A 24,620-nucleotide genomic window follows, 5' to 3' on the forward strand; every position below is an offset into this window, starting at 1 on the left:
TCACACAAAGCCATGCCAGTGGGGAATGTGGTGAAGGCAAGCTGTACTGCCTCCCCAGCATCTGACCCGCCCCACCACCTGCTGCTCAGAAGCGTGTGGGCCGGCCTTGTGTGCATGTGCCTCCAGGTGGGGAATGGCCCCTCAGTCTGTTTGCATGCAATCTCAGCACTGTTTCAACCCCCTTTTACATCCTCCCCAGTTGTTCCAGCCCCAAGATGTGTTTCTCACTAGTGTTTTAAGTCCTGTGGAGTCCTTCATTCCTTTCTCCCAGCTCTTTGGCTGTAATTGTAGAAATACCGTACTGTGTTTTTGAGAAGAAGGTCTGGCAGGTATGTACATGTGGTAGTGGCCTTTGCTTGATACTTGCCTACTTCTTTGCTATTATTTTTAATTAAAAGGAGAGAGGCATGGATGTGGGCTGAAGACAGGACGAGGGCCTTAGGATTTGAGACTGACCTTGGCTCTGGCCTTGAGTTTCCCTCTGGCCTTAGGCAAATTCCTGAAACATTCACTTTTTTTTTTCCTGGCTCTAATGAGTAGCCCAGGCTGCTTCTTGGAAACATATAAAATATTGTTGAAAATGCTAAATATTGAAGCTATTTTCTCAGCTGCACAACTGCATCTTTTGGCAAATTTCCAAATTCCTGTCTGTTCCTCTCTGGTTTTGCAAGGTCCAGGGTCAGATATCCAGTTTTCCTAGGTAGCTTGAGCCTTAGGTGGTTGACCCATTTTTCATGGAAATAGGAACATCAGGCATGGACATTCATTAACTGTAGCTGTTAAAAAATATTTCCAAGCTAATCCAAGTAGAACGTGGTTATGAAAGCCAAGGTCTGCTGCCAAGAAAGATGCGTGTATGCATTGTGTGTGTGTGTGTGTATGCGTGTGCACACGTGCACTTCTGTGTGTATTCCTGTTGTGGGACATGTGCTTGTTACATGACATCTGATCCTTGATCCCTGGATGTTGTCCAGTGAGTAGCTGGTTGGACGTGGGACTTAAAATGCCTTGGGAACTGTTGGTAGCCTTGGTGGGAAAGAGATGACTCTGTTGTCTCCATTCTGCTTTGGATCTCTCCCCCTAGTCCAGCTGACACAGCCCAGCTAACTTTCAGATCCAGTGATCTTGCTTACTGTGTCACCTGGAGAAAGAGTTCTCAACAGCCAGTAAGGAACCCGCCCCAGGCTTGTAGGAAGGGTTCTGCGTACTCTTGTACTATGCTGCAAGATGTGTTCAGTGCGAGGGGTTCCAAGCTTGCTCTATCAAGGAACTCTTAACACCCTAAGTGCTGCTTGAGTTTCTTTGGAGGGAGATGTGTGTCCCACCTGAGCTTAGTTTACCTTCTCCTGTAAGCCAAACTCCTTCTTGGAGCTGGCCCAGGGCCCATTGCTGCCACAGCACAGGGACCTATGGGCCTGTTACAGCACTGACTTAGTCTGAAAGGCCATATATTTGGCTGTTGGGTGAATAAAAAAAGATATTTTCATCACATCACTTAAGTCAATAAAGGCAGGCTGCTATAACCAGTGACCCTCACTAATTTGGGCCACCCGGTATTCTGAGGGGAGTATGTTGCATTGCCAGGCAACTCTGCTCCACATACATGCTCAGGGACCCAGAGTCCTTCTATCTTGTGGCTCTGGCATCCTGAGTCTCAAGGTTGTTTCCATGGTTAAAGCTGGTTTGCCATAAATCCACATTTCAGAGTTGGAGAGGAGAGTGTAGAAGGACACTCCTTCTTGGACTTGACACACATTCTTTTGAAACCAGCCCAACTTCCCTATAGAAATAACGACTACAGTTTTTAAAATAAACATAGAAATTGATGCTCCTGGTCTTAAAGTTTAAAACTTATGTTTGTCTTATCTGAGTTCCTTTCTCAGGGAACCAAACCGCAGGCCTATACTATCAAGTAACCAAAACTTACCAGATCACCCCACCTGGACAGTGAGGTGCCAGATCCCTCCTGCTTACCTGCTCTTCTTCCTTATCCCTCCAATTCTTGTCTTCTACATTCCTGACCCTGTATTACACCCCTGACTTCAGTGAGACGAGGAGATGGACTTGGGATGAAATCTCCCATTCTCCTTGGTTGATATCACTGAGATCCAAAGGCTTCTTCCTTGGCAATACTTGTTGTCTCAGTGATTGTATGGCAAGCAACAAGACCCCAACCAAACCCCTGGCATTTCAGTGACACCTTCTGCTCTATTCTGCTGGAGGAAACTTAGTGGCAAGGCCACACACCTTACTACAAGCTTTAGAATTGCAGTCTTTACCTGAGCACCAAAGCAGTCCTGCCAAAGATAACCTGAATCTTACCGCTAGGAAATATCAGACAAGCCTACATCGAAGAACATGATGGAATAACTGGCCTGTCATCTTCAGAACACTGAGGAGCAGTTCCAAACCAAAGGAGATCAGCAAGACATGCCAACTCAATGCGATCTGTGACTCTGAATTGGATTCTTTTGTTGTAAAGGGCACTTTTGGGATAGTTGCTGGGACTCAAATGAAGTCTGAGGATTAGATGGTAGGGATGTGTCTGTAGTAACTTATTGATTTTGATGGGGGGTGGGGGTGAAGGAGAAACCAGAGGAGGTTTCAGGGTTTTCAACTGCTAAGAATAGGGAGAGAAGAGTCATGCCTATAACCAGGAGGATTGCTCAGGTAGCCAGTTCAGAGTCTCAGAGTGAGGACAATCAAAATAACAAAAAGTTAGCATTACCTTGTAACTACTTAGCATTCTGCAGTTCTCAAATCTCATCATCTTTGTGGTGAAAAAAAATACCACTGAACACTCCCAAACAGGGAACCCCTCTCCAAAGCAGAGGCTAAAAATAAATACAGATGTGCTGGTTCTTTCCTGACATTTTTAGTCAAGAGCCCAAATTTAAAAATTAATCAAGCACTGGCCTTGCTCTCTTGCTTCTGTAGAACTTCTTAGGCAGTCACTGAGGGACTGGGCATGGATGTCTTGGGCCAGGCCCTCAGACTCTGCTGGTTTAGGAGGACATGATGCTATTCCTACAGCATGTCTTGTTGCATGAATGAGGTGAACAGGAGAGGCAGGTACAAGCCCATACTCATACCTTCCTGGTGGCTGCTGCAAGCAGTTGCTGTTGCAAAGAATTGTCTTGCACTCTGGGCTTCAGTCAAGATTAGAAACCTAAAGTTACAGTTTCTGAGATTGGAAACTGTCCTCATTCTCTGTCCTTAGACTTATCTTTGAACATCAGTCATCCCAGCTAAACTGGCATTACTCGAAGTCCCCACTGTAAACCAGAAGAGCAGGAACAAGTGGTATTGGGGCCCCTAAAGGCCCCGGGAGCTGCTTTTGATGTCCCTCAACTCTGTCCCTGTGGACTTGCTGCAGCAGGGTGGGCACAGTAGAGCTGAAGCCAGGCCCAGCTGCCCACCCCTTTAGAGCTGCTTCCTTGCTCCACAGCAAGGGAGTAGCTGCGGCCAGAGATGGTGTGAGCTGCGGAGTCGAGACGTTCACTGTACACCCTTCACAGCAAAGGCCAGCTCCAGCATCTAGAATGTCAACCCCATGACAACAGGGGCTGTGTCTTCCTTGCTGCATTGTCCCCAGAACAAGGAGTGGTGGATGCCTTACTGCCCTGCTTCTCTGGGATCTGTAAGAGGACTGACTCTTCAAGGCAAAGAGACTACCCAGCTCAGGTGGGAAATGTAAATAGCACTGGGACTGAGCTACTGGCCTGGAGTGCCGTCTGGCCAGGTGCTATGCAGAACTTTGTAGAGCAAATGTGCCCCTGACATTCCCAGGACTCAAGACTATGAGATCTGGCTACAGGAAGCTGTGGTCTCTTAGGAAATTTACTAATGTATAAAATGAAGAGGAAAGCTTGAGTCTGGGCGTAACGTGACTCCTGGAACACACATTTCTGAGCTTGGATGTCAGGAAGCCGATTGTGTCATGGTGAGCTTTGGGGAAGTCCTGGGGAAAGTGGCTGTTGGGGGTCCTCACACGGTGTGTGACTCAGAATTGAAAGGCACCAAGCCAGCTGGGTTCGGTGGCTCAGCCTGTAATCCCGAGCCTTTGGGAGTCTGAAGTGAGTGGATTGCCTGAGCCCACGGGTTCGAGACCTGCCTAGGCAAGTTGGTGAGACCTCATCTCTACAATAAATAAAAAATCAGCCAGGCATGGTAGCGCGTACCTGTAGTTCCAGCTACTTGGAAGGTAGATCGCCGGAGCCCAGCAGGTCGAGGCAGCAGTGACCGGAAGCAGCCACTGCACTCCAGTCTGGGTGACAGAGTGAGACTCCAACTCAAAAAAAAAAAAAAGAAAGGCACCAAGCCAGCAAGCTACTAAAGATCTTTGTAATGACCTGGGTTCAAATGTCAGCTTCTTGGTTTCATGGGCTTCCACACTGGCTTGCTCCCCCATCTGCAAGTCTTTTGAGGTGGTGTAGAGTACTGCTCTGTGGCTCGTTCTTTTTTCCCTCCCCCATTTTCCCAAGTTGGACACTAGCCTGCATGACCAGGACCACCCTTGACCCAGGAGAGAGGCTCACACAGGCCCTAGAAGCAGGCTTTAGGTCATTTGGACAGGGGATTTCAGAGCTCTGGGTTCAGTAGGCACGTCCCCTGGGACCTGTGGACTCTTTTTCCCTTGTGAGAATGACACCACCTGAGGAGAGCCAGGGTGGGGCTTGCAGGGAAGACTGGGTGGCCAGCCAAGCAATTTGATTTCTCTGGGACTTGGTTTCCTTATCTATTAAAATGATACAAATAATACAATTATACAAGGGCTTGGCTTTTGAATACTGAGCTATTTTCTAGCTCAAAGACTTTAAAACTTCTAGTACCTATGCTTTTTCCAACTTGACAGTCACCTTGGACAAGATGCAGAGCATTGTTTCCTTGTAAGTATTGGGAGTTGAGAATGGTTCATCTCAGGGACCCTGCTGGGGGACAGAATCCCCACATTTAGTAGCTCAAGCCTCCACTGGGCCAAGTTCTTCCGGTGCCTGCACCAGCCATCCCACAGAGTGATGCCTCTCCCTGCCTCCATGAGCCCCACAGCCTGCTGGCGCAGAGCTTCCTCCTCACAGACCGTGGTGAGGGTGCCCAGGGTGTCACAGACCCGGTGCTCCAAGCCCAGAGCATTGCTGATGGGCTGTCTGTCCTCTCCCCCTTCCCATCTTTTCAGGAGAGCTGCAGAGGCAAACACGAACAAGGCTCTCCGTGGGCTTTTTGCGCAGAGTAAAGGACATCTGTCTTGATCCCAGGTATTCCAAAATCTTGAGCTCCCTGAAGAACTGGAAGCTTGGAAAATCTGGCAGCAGCCGGGCTCGGTGGCTCAGCCTGTAATCCTGTGCCTTGGGAGGCTGAGGTGAGTGGATTGTCTGAGCCCATGGGTTCGAGACCCACCTGGGCAATTTGGTGAGACCTCATCTCTACAATAAATAAGAAAAATTAGCTGGGCGTGGTAGCGTGCACCTGTAGTTCCAGTTACTTGGAAGGCTGAGGCGGAAGGATCGCCGGAGCCCAGCAGGTCGAGGCTGCGGTGGTCGGGAGCGGCCATTGCACTCCAGTCTGGGCGACAGAGTGAGACTCCAACTCAAAAAAAAAAAAAAAAAAGAAAATCTGGCAGCAAGTCATGTGCCTGAGACATCTGAGTGCTGATGCTTTCTGAATAGCCTCCCTCCTTTCCTCCTTCTCTTCTTAATAAACCTCTTGGTAAACTGGATGGTGGGGGAGCAAGGGTATCTTTCAGTGGATTCACGCATGCTCAGGAGATAGAGTTAAGCTTCCAGGTTGAATGCTGCTAGACACAAGCCAGCTGTGGCTGAGTCTCCTCCATCTTGCCTTGTGACTGGTGTTGAACCATGGCATCCCTGCTGCTCCACTGCCCTCAGGTGCTTTTTGGAGGCATCATTTTCTTGGACCTACTTCTTTTCTGAATGTTTTTGCTGGATTTTCATAGTTTGCTGGGTATTCAGTCTGGCAGGTATTTGTTGAACATTTTCTGTGTGCCAGGAGCTTCCAAAAACAACAACAACAACAACAACAAAAAGGATGAAAAAGACACAGACTTCAGGTGTAGTGGAGATGGGAGATAAACTGAGCCTTCCCCCAAAAGCAAGGGGCAGATTTTACCTGTACCCAACCCTTTCCAGTCCATGATGCCTCCCTGAAACCCTCCCAACTCCCACCCCCACCTTGCCTAGTCTTCCTCCCTGTGGAATTGTAGTTGCTGATTTAAGTGACAAAACCCGCCAGGGCGCAGCAGGTCAGTGTGCTGTAGGCAAGGTGCTGTAAGAGTGTTCTGGGCTTTCCCAGTCCCCATAGATCTGTCAGCAGTTACTTGACTAGCACTATCGGGACTGAGTGCGGACCAGCAGCTGTGCAGGATGTGAAGCTGTGCAGCCCTGGTCCCGCAGAGGCTGGGCCCTCCCTGCTGAGGTGAGAGCATAGCTACACCTGGTGTTCACTGTCCCTGATGTCTCCTTCTCAGGAGCAGTTGTGGGCCTCGGCATCTTCCTCTTCCCTTCCCTCCCTCACCCTGACTCTGCAGCACACCCACTGAATGCTGCGGGTTGAGCAGTCCGGCTCTCAAGTACTTGCCCTGCAAAGCCCACCCATGGGTCGTGGAGGACAGCCTGCCTTGTAAGGCTGTCCACCTGCTCCCCTCCTCCACAGGTCTTTTGGGAGGTTTGGCTTACAACCACAATTGTCTGACTCCTGGTGAGCTTTTGTGTGGAAGACTAGATGTCCTTTGGGGCCGCCTCCTTCTCACACCACTGCAGAAGATGCACATCATCGTGTGAAGGAGGTCCTGACTTCTTCAAGCAGCTGCAAAGACGTGCTGGGTCTCAAATCAACCCAGGACCGACTCTCACCTGTCCACGTCTCTGTTTCCTGTCCTAACTATACCTGTGAGGTTAGCACTCAAATAAGCTGGGCAAACACATGAAACTGAAATTCAATAAAGCACAATGGACAATGGATACTGTTTACATACATTACCGGTGGGTGTTTTCTTCAGAACCTATTAAGACCAGGCCATCCACTCCAATGAGTGTTGCAGAATCTTGCCAGGACTGGCACTCCTGTGGTAGGGACCCTCAGGAAGTTCCTGGCAACACACCCTCCCCAGGGACCGCCTAAAGCTGTGCTAGGTGGTACACCCAGGGAGATTGTGAATTAGGATAGTCTGTGATTAATGTATTTGCATTTTATTTCTCCTTGAAAATAACACACACACACACACACACACACACACGCACAGTGGTGGGGAGACGGAGAGGGAGAAAAGGAGAGACAGATCCACTAGAAAAGAGAGCAACACTGAGGCCAAGCTGCTCGTAGGATGCCTGGGACTTCTACTCCTGTGGTCTGGAGGAAAAGGGTTTGTGTCTGCTTGGCTGGGCCAGTTTCTCCAACAGGAGTTCCAGGTGAGCCAGTCTGTTCCGGTTTCCTTTTGAAAGAGCCTCTTTTGAGTCTGTTGCATGCTCCCCATGTGTTTGTTTTCTGCTGCAGTGGGGTCATGTACGCTGGCCATTGTGTTCAGATAACCACATGGGCAAAGGCTCCTTCACCCCCAGCTGTATGAGTTCCTTGCTTGCTGCAGGGAGCAGCGTGTGGAAGATCAGTCCTGCAGAAGGAGATCAAAAGGGCTCTCATCAGTGTTGGTTTTTCTAAGAGATTGTGGAACAGATTTTAGATTTTAGGAGCTAAACAATTGTTGGTCTCTGAAGGAAGCTGGCTAGAGCACTATAATTCTGTCAGGTCACCAAGGTTATGAGGCCATCTGTTTTCTTGTCTGTAACCAGATGATCTCTCAGCTCTCCTTGGTTCTAAGATCCAACATTCCTTACAAAGACTCACACATGTAAGACTCACACATACACGCTCACATTTTAGAGGGAAGCTCCAACCTCGGGGCTGTTTCAAAGGCTGCTAGGCAGTCTTTTAGTTTATTTTTTAGCCAAAGAGAATGACCATGCCTTGCAAGTCAAGAAGTTCTAATTTAGGTCAGCCCTCAGGTGCAGCATTCCCTTGACCACTTCCTATAGGGGCTTCTTAGAAGCATGCACATTTGGTTGGGGGATGGGAGGGTGGGGGAGAGTTGAGCTGGAGTTCAAGGGAGCAGCTCCAGGTCAAAGTCGGGCACGAAGGCCATGCTCCTTGAGAAGCAGACACTTCCAATACCCAGTTTTCGGAGGGGATTGGACACAGGTCTGCTCAGTCTAGACAAAATGTGGTTAATCCAATTATCTGGTTTAGAATCACACATCCTCTTAAGAAGATGACTAATGTAGTACTTAGGGCTGAGAACATGCAAGAATCCCAGTGAGGCAGGGGGGACTTCTAACGCTAATTGGTAAAGATACAAGTTATATGAGGAAACTCTGTAACAATGTGTAAGAATGGGATCAGAAATTGATCTGAGCCGCTCTTGACTTTGGAAAACACAAGTGATGGTCCACAATTATTCACGCATTTAGGATGTTTCTAAGTTGACTGATGGGTGTCTCCTACTCAATCTATCAAAAGCCTGACCCTTTTGATCCCTTGACCCCCTTGATCCTTTTGATCCTTTTAAAATAAAACAAATTGTGAGATTGCATAAGACCTCATCCAAAAGATGTTTTCCAGGACCAAGTCCTCTGAAGAATTAAAAAACATTTTTTTTTTTGAGTTGGAGTCTCACTCTGTTGCCTAGGCTAGAGTGCAGTGGCATGCTTACAGCTACCATAGCCTCGACCTGCTGGGCTCATGCGATCCTTCTGCCTCAGCCTTCCAGGTAGCTAGAACTACAGGCGCATACCACCGTGCCTGGCTAATTTTTTGATTCATTGTAGAGACAAGGTTGTCCAGGTTGGTCTTGAACTCCTGGACTCAGGCAATCCTCCCACCTCGGCCTCCCAAATAAAAACATTTTTGATACACAGACACTCTGATTTCTGGTCCTGGCATACAACTTGGAGCTGTGAATCCAGCAGCCTGATGAACTGCCTCAAGTTCTCACATTTGTTCAGGAGCAAGTTGTGAGTGTTCTCTAGAACTCCTGGAAAGAAATTACCTTTTTCTTATTTGTAGGTTACTTAAGGGAAATTATTTTGCAGCTATATAATGTAAACAAGAACATAAGTATATTTGTTTCATGACAGACATTTACAGATGATGCTATATAGAAGAACTTTGCCAGTCTTTGTAAAGACAGCATGTCATAAAGGCAGAGTGAGGCTTTGAATAAAAAAATGTATTATAAAAATATACCAATTTAGTAAGTGTCTCACAATAGGTTTCTAATATTTGTAAGCAAAAACGTGACAAACACAATAGAAAAATGATCACATCCAATCAGGGGGAAAGTGTGGAACTAACTGCTGCAGATCAAGAGGTGATCTGGAATTAGCCTTTTGAGGAGGTGGGGAGGCCACTGGTAGTTCCAGGAAGTAGTTATGCTACCCAATTATGTATTCTGAGTTAGAAAAGAGATTTATGACTGCAACTGGTTTTCAAAAAATAATTCTTGAGTGGTGTCGGAACCACAAGATCTATACATGAGAAATAGTATCTGGAGAATCTCAGCAAAATAAACCTCCCTGGGATATTTCTGAGCCCTCTAGCGGGTAAGGGAGTGGAGGACAAAGTCAACCTGGCCAGTAGCCATTAGGTCAAGAGGAAGGGGGAAGATTCCTCACAAGCACTGCTTGGATGGGGTGTTTCAATCATTAGCTGTTTTTGGTTTTTCTTGAAATTAAGAAACCGGGTGGGAGGAATGAGAACTTTGTGGGAAATAGGGTTTTGCATGTCTTTGCTTGTTAGAAAAATGCTTTGCTTTGCTTTGCTTTCCAGGTAAGTCAGGAAAGAGAGGTTGCATTAGTTCACCCCTTTGCAATCCCAGGCTTAAGGCAAGGCCCTTGGACACTGATGCCTCCCACAGTATTTTCCCCAGTGCCCGTTCTCCTTCTGGGGTGATGTGCTCCTTATGTGGGGCACGGTGCCAGGCCAGGAGCCTGGAAGCACCTGTCCCAAGAGTTATCACAGGCCAGGAGACATACCTCCCAATGCTTCTTCCTCCATCATCTTGATTTTTTTAATAAAGAACGAAGAGCTCCTTCCCACAATAGACAACCAAAAGTGTCCGCCATGGAAACAGTGTGCCAGTTAATTCCTTTCCTTTGAAACTCAAATTTATGAGCAGACCTAGATGTCAGGTATCTCAAGAGCCAAAACATTATCACATTTTCTCGTACCTTCCCTGCTAATTTCCAAAATCCAGGTTTTTGCTACAAATGAAAACATGAGAGTTCCTCTCAAAACTTTTCTCTTATACCATCCAAATGCCATCCTTATGACAACAGGACCCCACACAGCTACTGATTGAAAAGCTTCAGCAAGGAACTGTGGGGAGTGACAGAGCGGCAGCAGAGAAGTGGGAATGGTGGGGATGAGGTGAGATGCAGCATGGGTGGGACTTTCCACAGGAGGCATTCTGAGCCTGGGGCACCTCAGGTCCCCTGAGCCAAGGATGTGCCTCAAGCCATGGACTGTGGGAGGCACAGAGTACCTTGGCTTGTTGGTTAGCTCCAGCAGCTCGAGGATGCAAAGGGAGGTCGTGAGTCTCAGTCTGCTGTTTAGCAAAGTTCACAAATACCTGGAGGCAAGAGAAGAATGAGAATAAGTAGATGTTTCCAGGAAGATTGCCTCTTATGTCCACCTGACCACTTTGCTCCGTTTCCCACCATTGATGTACAGCCCTGCTAGTGTGGCTTGTGTCCTGCCTGGGGGCATGGGTGGCCCCCGTCAGAAGCCTGGACAGGGTTAGCTTCTTAGAGCCCTGAGTTGAGTCATGGGAGTTCCTGCTGGAGGATTCAAAAAACTTGGACACCAGACGTTGGGGTAACCAAGGCCAGGCAAATTCTCAGCTAGCAGCATTCTCTAACCCTCTAGAGAAACTAAAACCAAGGCAGCTGATCTCTGTTCAGTTCTTCACTGAGTGTGCAGTGTGGCCACGGCCCCTGCTTAAGGCTGACAAGCAGGGTGTCAAGTCAGCTCCTCAGGGGGCAAATGGACACTTGTCTGTTTCCATTGCTTTACTGAAATTAAAAAAAAAAAAACCCAGAAAACAGAAACAACCCCAATGTACATCAGTGAATGAATGGATGGATAAGAAAATGTGGTCTACGATACAATGGAATGTTATTCAGCTTTAAAAAGGAAGAAAATTCTGGCACATGCTACAACACAGATGGACCCTCGAGGACGTTGTGGTGAGATAAGCCAGGTGCAAAAGGACAAACACTGTGTGATTCCACTTACATGTGGCACCTAGAACAGTTGGAGTCATAGAGACAGAAAGCAGAATGGTGGTTGCCCAGGGCTGAGGACGGCTGGGGCAGGTGGGAGGGTGAGTGAGGAGTGAGTGTTTAGAGGGCACAGGGTTTTCGTGAAGCCAGATGAAAATAGTTCTATGGAGGCTGGTGGATGGTCGCACAACAATGTGAATGTACATGACGTCACCGAACTGTGCACTTAAAAATGGTTGACAAGGTTAATTTTACATTATATTTTTCAATAAAAAATGTAATTACATTTTTTAAAAACCACACACAGAGCACATGTTTATTAAAACTCACCACAGGCCGGGCTCGGTGGCTCAGCCTGTAATCCCGCGCCTTTGGAAGGCTGAGGTGAGTGGATTGCCTGAGCCCGCGGGTTCGAGACCAGCCTGGGCAGCGAGACCTCATCTCTACAATAAATCAAAAAATCAGCCGGGCGTGGTAGCGCATGCCTGTAATGCCGGCTACTTGGAAGACTGAGGCGGAAGGATCGCCGGAGCCCAGCAGGTCGAGGCTGCGGTGGCCGGGAGCGGCCACTGCACTCCAGTCTGGGCCACAGAGTGAGACTCCAACTCAAAAAAAAAAACTCACCACAGTATACACTTAAAATTGGTGCGTTTCAGTGTCTGCAAATATCAATAAAGTTGATTTGTAAAGGAAAAAAAAACAGCAAGAATGAAATGACCAATCATAGTTTAATGGAGAAGGAAGATGTGAAAAAAAAACTCGGTGAAGTTTGCTGATGACTCAAATGTTATTAGAAGACAATTTCTGGCATGCCACATTTTACCCTGCTGGGCAGCAGGCAAGAGTGTGTCAGACATCAGGACGCTGGGCCTCCCTGTGTGTCAGTTCCAGCCTACACCGGGCATTCCAGCTGTCCCTGCCCAGCCATGCCTATGCCAGTGCCCCAGCCGACTTGCCTGGTCCAGCGTGGTCTGCGTGACCGAGTATTCCTCGATGAGCAGGCTGTCCTTGTGGGAGAGCAGCAGCTGGAAGATCCTGGCCAGGGAGGAGGATGAGACCTGGAACTGCAGCATGTTGTAGTGCCTCTCGCGCTGCACACTGCCCGGGAAGTTGCCCTGGAAGAACTGCTCCACGGGGTTCAGGTCAGGAAGCAGGTCATCCTTCGGAGACTTGATCTTCATTGTGACAACGTAGCCATCGCCAAACCTGGGGAGACCATGGGTGGGACGGGTCTCCGTTAGGGGGTGGATCTAAGGCAGTCCCCAGATAGGGAGTGGACTTGTTAGATATTCTGGGGGTTAAGGCCCTTGCCAATGGCCTGTGTGCATGTTTAAAAACGAGGAGAAAAACCATGATAGTCTTTGGAGAAATCGTTTGATGCCAGTTTTCGGAGGTCAAAATGTCGGTGTGGTAAAGGGGACAGATGTACTCACAGAAGTATTCTTAGCCCTGCATGGGGACCCCAGGCCTGCCCATAAAGACATGTGTGTCACTGCCACTGAGTAGTGGCAGAGGCTGACAGACCTTTCAGGAGACAGACCAGTTAGGAGAAAAGGCTTGGGAAGGCACCACTTCCCCGAGGAAGCTTCCAGAAGCAAAAGGAGCTGTCACAGCCAGGGCCATTGGTGTTTCCCTTCTCCTCTCACCAGGTTTGCTAGCCACTCTCACGTGGATGAGGGAGGCCCACCAGAGAGCAAGTGCACGACCAGCCAGCATCTGCACACAGTGACACCAGGGCACCCTGTGTCGGTCATGACCCACTTCAAAGCTCACTCCTGATCTAGGGTTATTCTTTCCAGTAAGATGCCCTTCACTTTGCAGTGCCAGAAAACCGGTGGTCCCTCCCCACGTGAGCACGCCCTTCTCTGTCATGTGATGGGAGGGGTTAGAAGGAAGGAACAAGGGAGCATCCTGCCTCCAGCAGTTGGACACAGGAGGTTGTGGAAACAGGTCTGGTGCCCTCGCATTGGCTGTTCCCAGCTGTAGCTGCTCAAGAAACCACAGACCAAACACCCGTTTGCCAAATGCAGCTGAGTGACGGCAGCTTCCTCTCAATCATTTATCTGCACTAATGCATACGAAAGATAATGTCTTCTGTGTGACCTTCTCCCACGGGTACATCAAGATTCAGCATTCAGCACAGAGGAGGTAGGCTATGTGCGGTTCCTTCCACCAACTAGCTCAGTGGTTTTACATTCAGAGCTCCAATTGAGTGTTCATTAGATGAATGAGTAATGACAATACATCTGCTCTTTTCCAGGTTATAAAGCATGCCAGAATGCCAGGGAGCATGGCAGTGTTATGGCAATATTATGATAATATTATTTTAACTGATTTTTAGCTTTGGCACACAAAGTATGAATAATGACTTATTTACAACAGTTTGCAATTCATGGGCACAGGATAAATCTACTCAAGGTTACTGGCATTTTTGGCTTGTCCTATAGCACATGGTCATTTTTCACAGTCAAAAGCATTACAGTATTCTTTTTTTTGAGTCAGAGTCTAACTCTGTTGCCCAGGCTGGAGTGCAGTGGTTCGTTTATGGCCACCCCAGCATCAACCTGCTGGGGTCTGGCAATCCTTCCACTTCAGCCTTCCAAGTAGCCGGAACTACAGGTGCGGACTACCACACCCTGCTAATTTTTTGATATATTGTAGAGACAAAGTCTCACAAGTTGCCCAGGCTGGTCTCAAACCCCTGAGCTCAGGCAATCCTCTTGCCTCAGCTTCCCAAAGTGCTGGGATTACAAGCTTGAGCCACCGCACCCAGCCACAATATTCTAAAAAAAGAAATCATTCCTATGTTGGTTGTGGACTCTCAGTAAATAGGCCACGGACGCTGGATCTTCTGGGATTAGTGGTGCAATGCTGAGGTAGTGGCTGTGGCCGGCTGTCACCCCAGCCAGGCTCTGCATACATCTGGAACACCCATCCAGACTCGCTGAGCCTTCAGCCAGGCAGTTAGGCCAATGTGGAGGAGTTTCTTATCAGCACCATGACTTTCTCCATCTGCTGCTGGAGAACGAGGTCCAGCCACCACCTGCCTCTGCCCGGGGGGCAGGGGGATGGTGGGGCAGCAGGACCCTCCCAAGTGTCAACAGAGAACACACGGCCTGGTTGGACTACACAGAAGGCAACAAAGGGCCCACCTCACAATCTACTTACTTGGACTTGAGGTGTTGAATGGTACCCATACACCGAAAGGCACCCTTCACCATGATGGCCAGCCGAGTACACAGTGCCTCACACTCTTCCATGCTGTGGGGCGGAGGAGAGGAGGTGAGGTCAGGGAGGACTCCCCCACCCATCTTCCCCAGCCCTGGGAGCCTCTTGCCTGTGGGACGTGAGGACCACAGCTCTCCCTTCCCGGATGATGCTCACGATGACGTTCCACAGCATGCGGCGTGCCTGCGGATCCATCCCTGTGGTGGGCTCATCCTGTGTGGGGGTGGGGGTGGGAGAGAGGGCGAGGCAAGGGCTTGGAGCTGGCCTCTCTTGGTTACTGCTTCCTCCCCGGGCTGACTTCTCTGAGCAGCTCTAGTCTGAGCAGAATGAGTTGACAGACACACAAGGTCACTCCCTCACTGGGCAGGGCAGGGGGGTGGATCAGGGAGTGAGGAGCATGGTGGACACCTCTGGACTCATTTCAACCCATTGGTGGGTTAAAGTGCTTCAGGCAATGGTGGAATTATCCTTATACAAAGGAAAAGCCCTGCAAATATGTTTGTATAGAGGCAGGGAGATGGCACAGGTAAGTCCTCTGGTTCCCTGAATGTCTTGTGGCCCGTGCCCTCATGAGCCTCAGGCCTGGGCTAGCTCAGGCGAGAGTCCCATGAGCCTTTGATCCAGATCAGCGTTCCTGTACACTTCAGACCCCACATGCAGACACCAACATGCCACGGAGTGGGCTGGACGTCCCAGCCTGCAGTCCACAGGAGACTTCCTGGGACTCACAGGGAGATGGTGCTGTCACTTGTTTCCCTCAGGAGGTCTGAACCGCACACTGGGCGGATTTGATCAAAATAAGATACACAGGGAACAGTCCAGACAAAAGCAGACTGCCGCGTTTTCTGAATCTGCTGACCCAGAACGTATTTCCCACCCCCAGAGAGGCGCGCTTGGCTTAAGCTCCCGGGCGGTGCCCGCGGTTACCAGCAGCACCAGCGGCGGGCAGCCAATGAGCGCGATGGCCGTGGACAGCTTCCGCTTGTTGCCCCCACTGTATGTGCCAGCCAGGCGGTCCGCGTAGACAGAGAGGCCCAGGCTCTTAATGCTCCAGTTCGCAACCTAGGGGAGGAAACGAAACCTCGTTTGGAGAAGACTAACAAGCACTCACCCCAGGCCTCCCCCGGTCTAAACCCCTTCGTCCCAAGATCTCACACTCCAGGAAGACAGACAGGGTGAAGACAGGGGGATGGAGACAGGGTCCCTGCTGGCTCCTGTCCTCTAGCATTGCCTCAGGGGCCAGGCAGAGCCTCTCCACTGTGTGCCTCAGACCCAGGAGTGGCTCAGGACCCATGGGTGCAGCCTCCTGGGAATGACCTTCAGCCTCTTGAAGAATGAGAGAGCTTGTCTCACCCAGTGTCCCAGACTATGGCTAGCAGTGGCAGAGGAGGGGTCTGCTTGAGAAGATGGTGGGTCATAAGCCTCTGGATTCACCCCTCAACGGGGTCACACCTGATGCCTGTGCATCTAGTGCATACTTATGGTGCTCCTGCCATGAGCCCCGCACTGAAATCGGCTCTGGAGAACAGTGGCGAACACAGCCTTTGCTGCTGTACTCACAGACTGTGGGGAGGGGCCAGACCATAGAAACAAAATAATGACAATTGTGACAGCACTTTAAGAGGGCTCCATAGAGAACCATGGTAGAGAATAGTAGACGTGTGTGTGTGTGTGTGTGTGTGTGTGTGCAGGAGGAGAACCAGGGAGTCATGGGGGAAAGCCCACTATGCTGCTCCTGCCTTTGCACTGATCCCCTCTGCCTGGAATGCCCTTCCCCTAGATGGCTGCATGGCTCACTCTCTCACCTCTAGGTCTTCACTTGGAAGTCATCGCCTCTGTGAGGCTCTCTTGAGCCACCCTAGCTAAAAGGGCACCCCGGCTAGTCTTCTCTGCCTGACTTTTCTCCTCAGGCCTTTTCACTCTTGAATGTAGTGGGTATTTTACTTATTTATCTATATGTTTTCTGCCCCTCCCACTAGAATGTAAGCTCTATTTTTAACATTCTATTTGGAAATAGTTTCAAACTTAGAAAAATGCAAAAGAATAAAAGTAGTGTATAGAACATGCATAAGCCCTTCTCGCTAGCTCACTCTCTCTCTCACACACACACACACACACGCAAACACAATACATTTTTTTCTGACCATCATGGCCCTTCACTCCTAAGTGTTTCCCAATAATAGAGATTCCCTCTTACATAACCACAGCACAGTTATCACTGTCAGTAAATTCAACATTGTTATGATAATTTAATCTACCGTTCATAGTCCAGTTTTGTCAAGTGGCCCAATAATGTCCTTTATGTTATCTTTTTTCTCTTCTGCAGAAGATGCAGATGCAGTTTAGTCTAGTATTCAGTCATTATGTTTGCTTAGCCTTCTGTGATCAGGAACATTTCCATAGTTTTTATGACTTTGATTTTTTGAAGAATATAGTCACTCCCTTTTTAAAAAAAGTTTCTCCTTTGGAGCTTGTCTGATGTTTCCCCATAATAAGATTCTGGTTACACATTTCCAATCAGAAAGCTACATAAGTGAAGGTGTGTCCTCCTCAGGGTATCACATCTGGGGCATGGGATATCCGGTTGTCCCTTACAGTTGATGTTAATTTTAATCATCCAGTTAAGGTGCTATCAATTTCCCACTGTAAAGTTATTCTGCTTCCTCCTTGTAACAAATAAGCAATCTGTGCAGAGATACTTTTTTTTTTTTTTTTTGAGTTGGAGTCTCACTCCATTACCCAGGCTGGAGTGCAGTGGCACACTCATGGCCACCCCAGCATCGACCTGCTGGGCTCCGGTGATCCTTCCACCTCAGCCTTCCAAGTGGCCAGAACTACAAGTGCGCACTACCATGCCTGGCTAATTTTTTGTGCATTGTAGAGACGAGGTCTCGCCAAGTTGCATGGGTTGGTCTCGAACCCACGGGCTCAGGCAATCCACTCACCTCGGCCTCCCAAAGTGCTGGGATTATGGGTTGAGCCACCGAGCCTGGCTGAGATACTTTTAAATCATGCAAATATCTTACTTCTCATCAAAAGCTTTCCTGAGTTTTAGCATCCATTGGTGATTCTTGTGCAAGCCAATCTCTACTACGGTCATTGCAAAATTATTTCCAGCTCCAGAACTCCATACTACCCAGTCGGCTCTCAGCATCTAATTGTGAGCAAGAACCTTCCCCTCTCTCTTGTTTATCTATTTAACAGTATAGAGTTATGAACTTCTACTTGCCTCCCAATGCTTTATAACTTATCATGGTATTTAATTACTTTGATGCTCAAGTAGTTACATATTTGGCTATTGGGAGCCCCTTTGAGATGAGTCCTATGTTTTTGTGACATGCCCCCATAATATACTTTTCAAAGCACTTCCTTACTTCCTGGCATAGAATATTTCAGGCTTATTTTATGCCTATGCTGTTCCAGCCCTAGAATTATTTGAGAAATAACGGTCCCTATTAGTGGGGAATGATATTAAGACCAAAAGCTGGCCGGGCTCAGAGGTTCAGCCTGTAATCCCAGCACTTTGGGAGGCTGAGGTGAGTGGATTGCCTGAGCCTGAGGGTTCAAGACCAGCCCAGGCAACTTGGCAAAACCTCATCTCTATGATAAATCAAAAATTAACCGGGCATGGTAGTGTGCACCTGTAGTTCCAGCTACTTGGAAGGCTGAGGTGGAAGGATCGCTGGAGCCCAGCAGGTTGACACTGGGGTGGCTGTGAGTGTGCCATCATACTCCAGCCTGGGTGATGGAGTGAGACTCCAACTCAAAAAAAAAAAAGAAAGACTAAAAGCTACTGGGGTGTTTTTGCTCCTTGGTCCTTTTGGAAAATAGATATACACATGCACACAGATATTCACTACATACATGTGCATATATGAACTATCCATGAGTACATCTATATGCACATACAAACATATATGACTGTGATCCTCTGAATCCATAGCACTGTCTTCTCTTTTTTTTGAGTTGGAGTCTCACTCTGTCGCCCAGGCTGGAGGGCAGAGGCACGCTTACAGCCACCCCAGCATCCACCTACTGGGCTCCGGCAGTCCTTCTGCCTCAGCCTTCCAAGTAGCTGAAACTACTGGTGCGTGCTACCACACACAGCTAATTTTTTGTTTATTATTGTAGAGACAAGGTCTTGCCAAGTTGCCAGGGCTGGTCTCGAACCCACAGGCTTAGGCAATCCACTCGCCTCACCCTCATAACACTATCTTCAACTCTAGTCCGTGGCCCCAAGGTTCCTTCTTGTCTTCCTCTTTCTGTATTGGTATGTTCCTTCTTCCACAGTGACATCAACACAGTCCTTCCTTTACTTCACCCCGTAACACATCTAAAATTGCTTCAGAATTGCTTTGCCCACACCGCTGCAAAACACAAATCAACTAAGAAGAACTCAGAAATTACTTGTAGCTCTTTCCCCTCACTACATGCTGTCCAAGACAGAAGCCATGTAGTCAAATGCTGTCTTCATCAGGTGTTTGTACTGGTTCTTTCCCAGTTGTGCAGGACCATGATATTTATTTCAAATAAAACTGGGTTAATTTTGTTTCAGTTTTCTTTGAGTGTTAGGACTTTCTTTCATTTTCCTTTTTACTCCCTTTCCATTCTTACTGATTTTGTTTTGTTTTGAATATGTGGAGCATTAACATGCTTCCAAAAGTCCTAACTATACAGAGACATCCTGGGAAGTGTCCTTCCCACCCCTACCCCCATCTCTCTTTCAGCGCCATTCCTTCCCTTCCTGTTGATCACCAAACTTATGGCTTTCTGGTTGATACTTCCTGTGCCCTGTTTGCAAAGGCAAGCAGACATACGATTGCACTATTTCTTTCTTTCTACATGCTCTCTTTTGCACTTTGCTTTTTTTCACTCAACAATATTTACTGGAGATAACTCCATACTGGGTCACAGAGACTTCCCTTGATCTTTTTCAAGGTTGCATATGACTTTACTGTGTGTGTGTACCATAAGTTACTTAACCAGTCTACTAGGCCTGAACATTTAGGTAATTTCCGGTATTCTGCAATTACAAATGCTGTGGGTAACCTTGTGCATAAGTATTTTGTACTGTGGGAGGTGCGTCTTCAGGGTAAATTCCTAGAAGTGTGGCTGCTGGGTCAAAGGGTAAGTGCATATGTTGTTTTGTGTTTTGTTCCCTGTTCTACCCCTGGTTTCTAGAACAGCACTTGTCACATGGTAGACACTCAGAAAGCATTGTTTGTAATGAATGGATAACTAGCATGCCTAGTTTCCCACAGGCAAAGGCACTCTCATGAAACAGGCTTATGGTTTACCAAACTCCTACGTGTTGACAGTAAACCATGTCTTACCCTCTTGATTTCCTCCGCTGGTACACCTCGAAGACGGGCATAAAGGTAAAGGTGTTCTCGCCCTGTGAGCAGGTCATCGATTGCATCAAACTGAGGACAGTAGCCCATGCTTTGATGGACCTCAGAAATGTTGGTTAAAATACTGGAAGAAGAAAAAGCAGTTAGTGAATAATCTTCATGGGGGAGACCAGAGAGCTGGGCTGGAGATGCTTCTGCCAGCACGATAAGAAAGCTGCCTCTTCTCTCCCACTTGGCTTCAGAAATGTGCAAATGTTTGGGAATCAAAGCAGGGGCCCTCTGGGCAGGAAATGATGGACCTTGGACGTTCTGAGCTTTGAATCTAGTCAGTCCCTTCAGGTCTTTATTTTCAGGTCTGGAACAAACTGAATGCCTGTGACCCAAAAGTCAGCTTTGGTTTTGGATCGGATCCCTTCACATGGGAGTTTAAAATCCAAGGGAAGATCAGGTGTAAGAAAATGATGGCTGGGCTCGGTGGCTCAGCCTATAATCCCAGTGCTTTGGGAGGCCGAGGTGAGTGGATTGCCTGAGCCTGCGGGTTCAAGACCCACTTGGGCAACTTGGCAAGACCTCGTCTCTACAATAAATGAAAAATTAGCCAGGCATGGTAGCGTGCATCTGTAGTTCCAGCTACTTGGAAGGCTGAGGCAAAAGGATTGCTGGATCCCAGCAGGTCGAGGCTGCGGTGGCTGGGAGCGTGCCACTGCACTCCAGTCTGGGCGATGGAGTGAGACCCAACTCAAAAAAGAAAAGAAAATGATGAGTGTTTTTTATTCCTTTTCAGACACGTGGAGAGTTGCTAGAAAATCTGGGCACATCCCAGCAGAAGCAGACTTCTCCATCTGTGTTTACTGGCAAAGACATAGTCAATGAAAGAGGAAGCAGTCAGTAACCACCCAGAGCCAGAGGCCTGCAAAAGGCAGAGATGAAGTGAACTGGGTTCTATCAACTCCCTGTGAGTAATGCATTCTCCCCCACTAGAAAATATATTGCCTTGGTGAAAAAAAATAACTGTGCATAAACACTGGTCTTATCATCTCGTCCTCCTCTCTTATACCCCAGGGTCTGTGATAAATGATGGATGCAATAAGAAGGGACACAGAGAGGCCACTGCAGTTCCCCACTATGACAAAAGCCACCAAAGGTATGACTGGGCTGATTAAGATCACCCAGGGAAACAAGGAGGGTACTTCACCAAATTCACTGGGGCTACCCACCAAAGAACCTCAGTTTTATGTCTTAAACATGTAGCTTCTGTCTAGCCATCAGCTCAGTGTTACCTTCTGGACATCAAACCGTCTCACTTGAAGTATAACTTGATATGTCACTAATTCTTATGACATCCTTCCTCTGTCCCCTTCCCCCTTGATTCCTTTTGTTACCATCATGAAGTCACTTGCTTGGTCACCTGCAGGCCAAGATGGGTCTCTAGATGAGATAGACTCGCCATGGCCTGGCTCCAAACTTCCTGTAAACTCAATAGGGGTGGCCATGGGAGGCCAGAGAACAAAATTCGTCCTGTTTGAACCAGTAAAGCACACTCAGAACTCCCCTGCCCACTGGCATCAGGCCATGCTAAGGATGGCTTTCAGGTGAGGGAGGGAACACCTAGCCAAGCAGATGCTAGATAGATGTCAGCAATGCCAACTTCACTGGCAAACCAGGGCACAGACTTCCCCTGGGCACATCAGCTATGTGTAAACTTGGTCATTCACACTTGTCCCATAGTCAAGAAGGAGGCAAACAAGTGAGAGCCATTCTCTCTAGCCTGCCGGTTGAGAACCAGTCTGTTTAAACACTGTATTCCAGAGAGCAGAGTCGCTTTCCAGAATCTGAGGCTGTGGTGAGCCATGATCATACCACTGCACTCCAGCCTGGGTGACAGAATTAGACCCCGACTCAACAAAACAAAACAAAACAACCCAAAAAACAATCAAAATTCAATTCCACTTTCCAAGTGGTCTGTCCCTTACGTGTCTTGGACTATGCTCTCTGGGAGGCCCCTCCTCTGCACAAAGCTTTCAGGACTCAAATCACCCCATTGTAGGGTCTGATGACCATCACCCTCCCTATGCTGGAACAGGGACATGGCCCAGGACCTGTGAGAGGAGGAGAAGGGCACTCACCTCTTGCCCGCTACAGTGGCGTCCCCTGAGGTCACTGTGGTGTCCCCAGTGAGCATCTTGAATGTGGTGGTTTTGCCGGCACCATTCACTCCCAGGAGGCCAAAGCACTAGAAGGAAACACAGAGCTGGCCTGGCCCTAGAGACCAAAGGTCTGGAGTGCCAGGCTCCAGGGCAGGTGTGTGGGCTGGAGGGGACATTTGAGACCTGGGCTGCCCTCACTGAGGCCACAAGCCACACATGGCCACGGAGCACTTGAATCACATCTAAGTCTCAACTGACATGGGCCCTAAGTGCAAACCACAGACTGGATTTTGAGGACTTAGAACAAAAAAAAATGTAAAATATCTCATTAATCACGTGTTATATTAATTACATGTTGAAATGATAGTATTTTGACTACATTGGTAAAATAAAAAGAATATTAAAATTAATTTATCCTGTTTTCTTTTTACTTTTTTCTACTAAGAAACTAAAAAGTACAACCATGGCTTGCATTGTGTTCCCACCGCTAGCTCTGTTCTGGAGTCAGGTGAAGAGCTGGCTCCCTGCAGCCCTTTCCCACATGGTCTGCCGTACCCACCTCTCCAGGGCGGACCCCAACACATAGCCTGTCCACCGCTCGGCTAGAGGTGCCTGGATAAACCTGCAAGACCCAGAGAAACTGGACTGAGAACAGAGACAGGCAAGAGCGGCGGGGGGAAGGAGGGGCACCAGCAGAGCCTGACGAGGAGAAAGCCCCACGAGGGCCCGGCAGCCAGAGCGATGCTGAGCACTGGGGACCCCAGAAGCCGCCCACCTGAGCTGGGTGGGCCTGGATGGATGGCGGGGGCACACACTGGGATCTGGTGTGCTTGGAAGGCACAACATGACACAGGTGACAACGCTACACAAACCCAGGAGAGCAAACTGCCTGCATAGTACGTTGCTTGTGCTACAGAGAAGCGACAGGTGCTACCGTCCCCTAGGCCACCTGCCAGCAGCACTACCCCAACACATCTACACCTGTGCCTACCTTGGTCAGCTCATTTAGCCGTAAGATGTCCGTTTTATTTCCCCCGTTAGCAATCCTCTGTCTTTCTTCAGCCACATCATCGTCCTCATCGACAATGGGCTCCTTAGTGGGCTCGGTCGTCCTAGGGAGAGCGGGGACGGGGTGGGCTGGTGGTCAGCGTCCTAGGCACTGCCCTTCCAGCAGACCTTTCTTCCCATGCCCTGCTTCTGCCTCCTTGTGGGCTTCTATCCCTAAGTTCCAAAAGGGCTTCCAGAGGAGGACAGGAGGCTTTGGGTAGAGAGCCAAGTGCTCACATCCAGAACCGGTCCTGCGTGACCTCCTCATGCATGTCCCCGGACACTGGGCCTCTCTGAACCATGTCTCCATCAACCATGTGAGGGAAGGGGCAATACTGTCTCCCAGACGACTGTGGTGAGGAGGAACTCAGCCCCATGCCTGGTGCACAGTCAAGCCCGATGTGACTGAGCCCTTCCTCTGTGGTGAATGCTGTGGGAGTGAGGTCCCACTGGCCCCAGGCCACCTGCCAACTCAGCCTCTTCAGAGCAGTCTGTCATCAGGTCACCTCACATATCCAAGTCTTCCACAGTACTCATCGGCTGGGGGTCAAGGCCTTCACTCCCCAGCTGGAGCAGGAGCCCTGCCACCCAGCCCTGCCTTCCCTTCTTGTAGAGTTCATGTACCATCAACCATTGGCATCTCCGCTGGTCCCTAGCCCTGCCATCATTCAACCTCCCTGCCTCTGTGTGTGTAGCAGCCTCTCAATGTTCTCTTCCTCTTGCCCTGCCAAGCGGAATTCCTCTATCCTTAAAGACATGGCCTCTTCTCTAAAGCCCTCCCTGATCTTCTGGAAGCCAGAGACTGGAATGCCTGTCTGGTTCTCTTTAGGCCATAATGACACCAACCTTTGAAGCCAATGGGTTGGTTTTAGTAACCCACCCTCTACCCCACCATCCCCTACACAAAGACCTTCCAAAAGATGTGACTGGAGTTGCGGAGGGGGCCTACAAAGGCTGAGGGTCCCAAGGACCATGACTCCACACACTGTCTCCCGTATTCAGAATGTGCTGACCCTGTGATCTCATTCAACACTCACAACCCTGGGAGTCGGAAGGTAGACTCATTTCCAATAAATCAGTTCCCTGTGAATCAAAACCTAAAAACAAACGCTTGGAATCTCTATGGACAGATGATGAGACACAGCCTGAGAAGGGAAAGGCTAAGAAGCAAAACACTGTCCAGGAAAGCTTGCTGGGGGGGTCAGGGATCTACAATTCAGGCCTGTGAGGAGGCCAGGAAAAGCCAGCATGGATACAGAGGCTAGAGAGGCAGGAAGAAGGGCCTGGGGAGAGTGTCATGAGGCCAGCTGACCAGACAGGTGAGAAGTCCTGGTCAAGAGTCAGGGTTCACAGCCTACTACCACCCTCCACGGCTGGGCGTGACCCTCCATGGCCCCCAGCTCCTTTCACCTCCCACACGGTTTCTGTATTACTCTCCTGCTGCCCTGTCCTACCCCTACTCCCAAGTCTTCATTAGCAAAGGGACCTGCATGTCTCTTCTCTTGTGAAAACAGTGCTTTGGATGGCCTTAACCAACGTTGCTTGCAGTGCTGTCACCC

At 48.8% G+C, this 24,620-nt stretch overlaps 1 protein-coding gene across 1 annotated transcript in view; it reads right to left on the reverse strand.

Moving 5' to 3' along the window:
- Positions 1–7,402: 7,402 nt before the first annotated feature.
- ABCA4 (ATP binding cassette subfamily A member 4) overlaps positions 7,403–24,620 on the reverse strand; it is a 135,289-nt gene continuing 118,071 nt past the window's right edge. Inside the window, exons 41-50 of the mRNA XM_008074610.2 lie at positions 23,006–23,126; positions 22,574–22,636; positions 21,994–22,100; positions 19,850–19,991; positions 15,444–15,578; positions 14,626–14,729; positions 14,457–14,549; positions 12,245–12,494; positions 10,550–10,636; positions 7,403–7,624 (exon numbers count right to left, since the gene is read on the reverse strand). Coding sequence (XP_008072801.1) covers positions 7,619–7,624; positions 10,550–10,636; positions 12,245–12,494; positions 14,457–14,549; positions 14,626–14,729; positions 15,444–15,578; positions 19,850–19,991; positions 21,994–22,100; positions 22,574–22,636; positions 23,006–23,126 — 1,108 coding nt within the window. The 3' untranslated portion in view covers positions 7,403–7,618. The remainder of the gene's footprint in view (positions 7,625–10,549; positions 10,637–12,244; positions 12,495–14,456; positions 14,550–14,625; positions 14,730–15,443; positions 15,579–19,849; positions 19,992–21,993; positions 22,101–22,573; positions 22,637–23,005; positions 23,127–24,620) is intronic.

This window comes from Carlito syrichta, unplaced genomic scaffold (genome assembly GCF_000164805.1).
Source record: "Carlito syrichta isolate Samal-C Ts95f unplaced genomic scaffold, Tarsius_syrichta-2.0.1 Scaffold316502, whole genome shotgun sequence".
In the NCBI taxonomy this organism is placed as follows: Eukaryota; Metazoa; Chordata; class Mammalia; order Primates; family Tarsiidae; genus Carlito; species Carlito syrichta.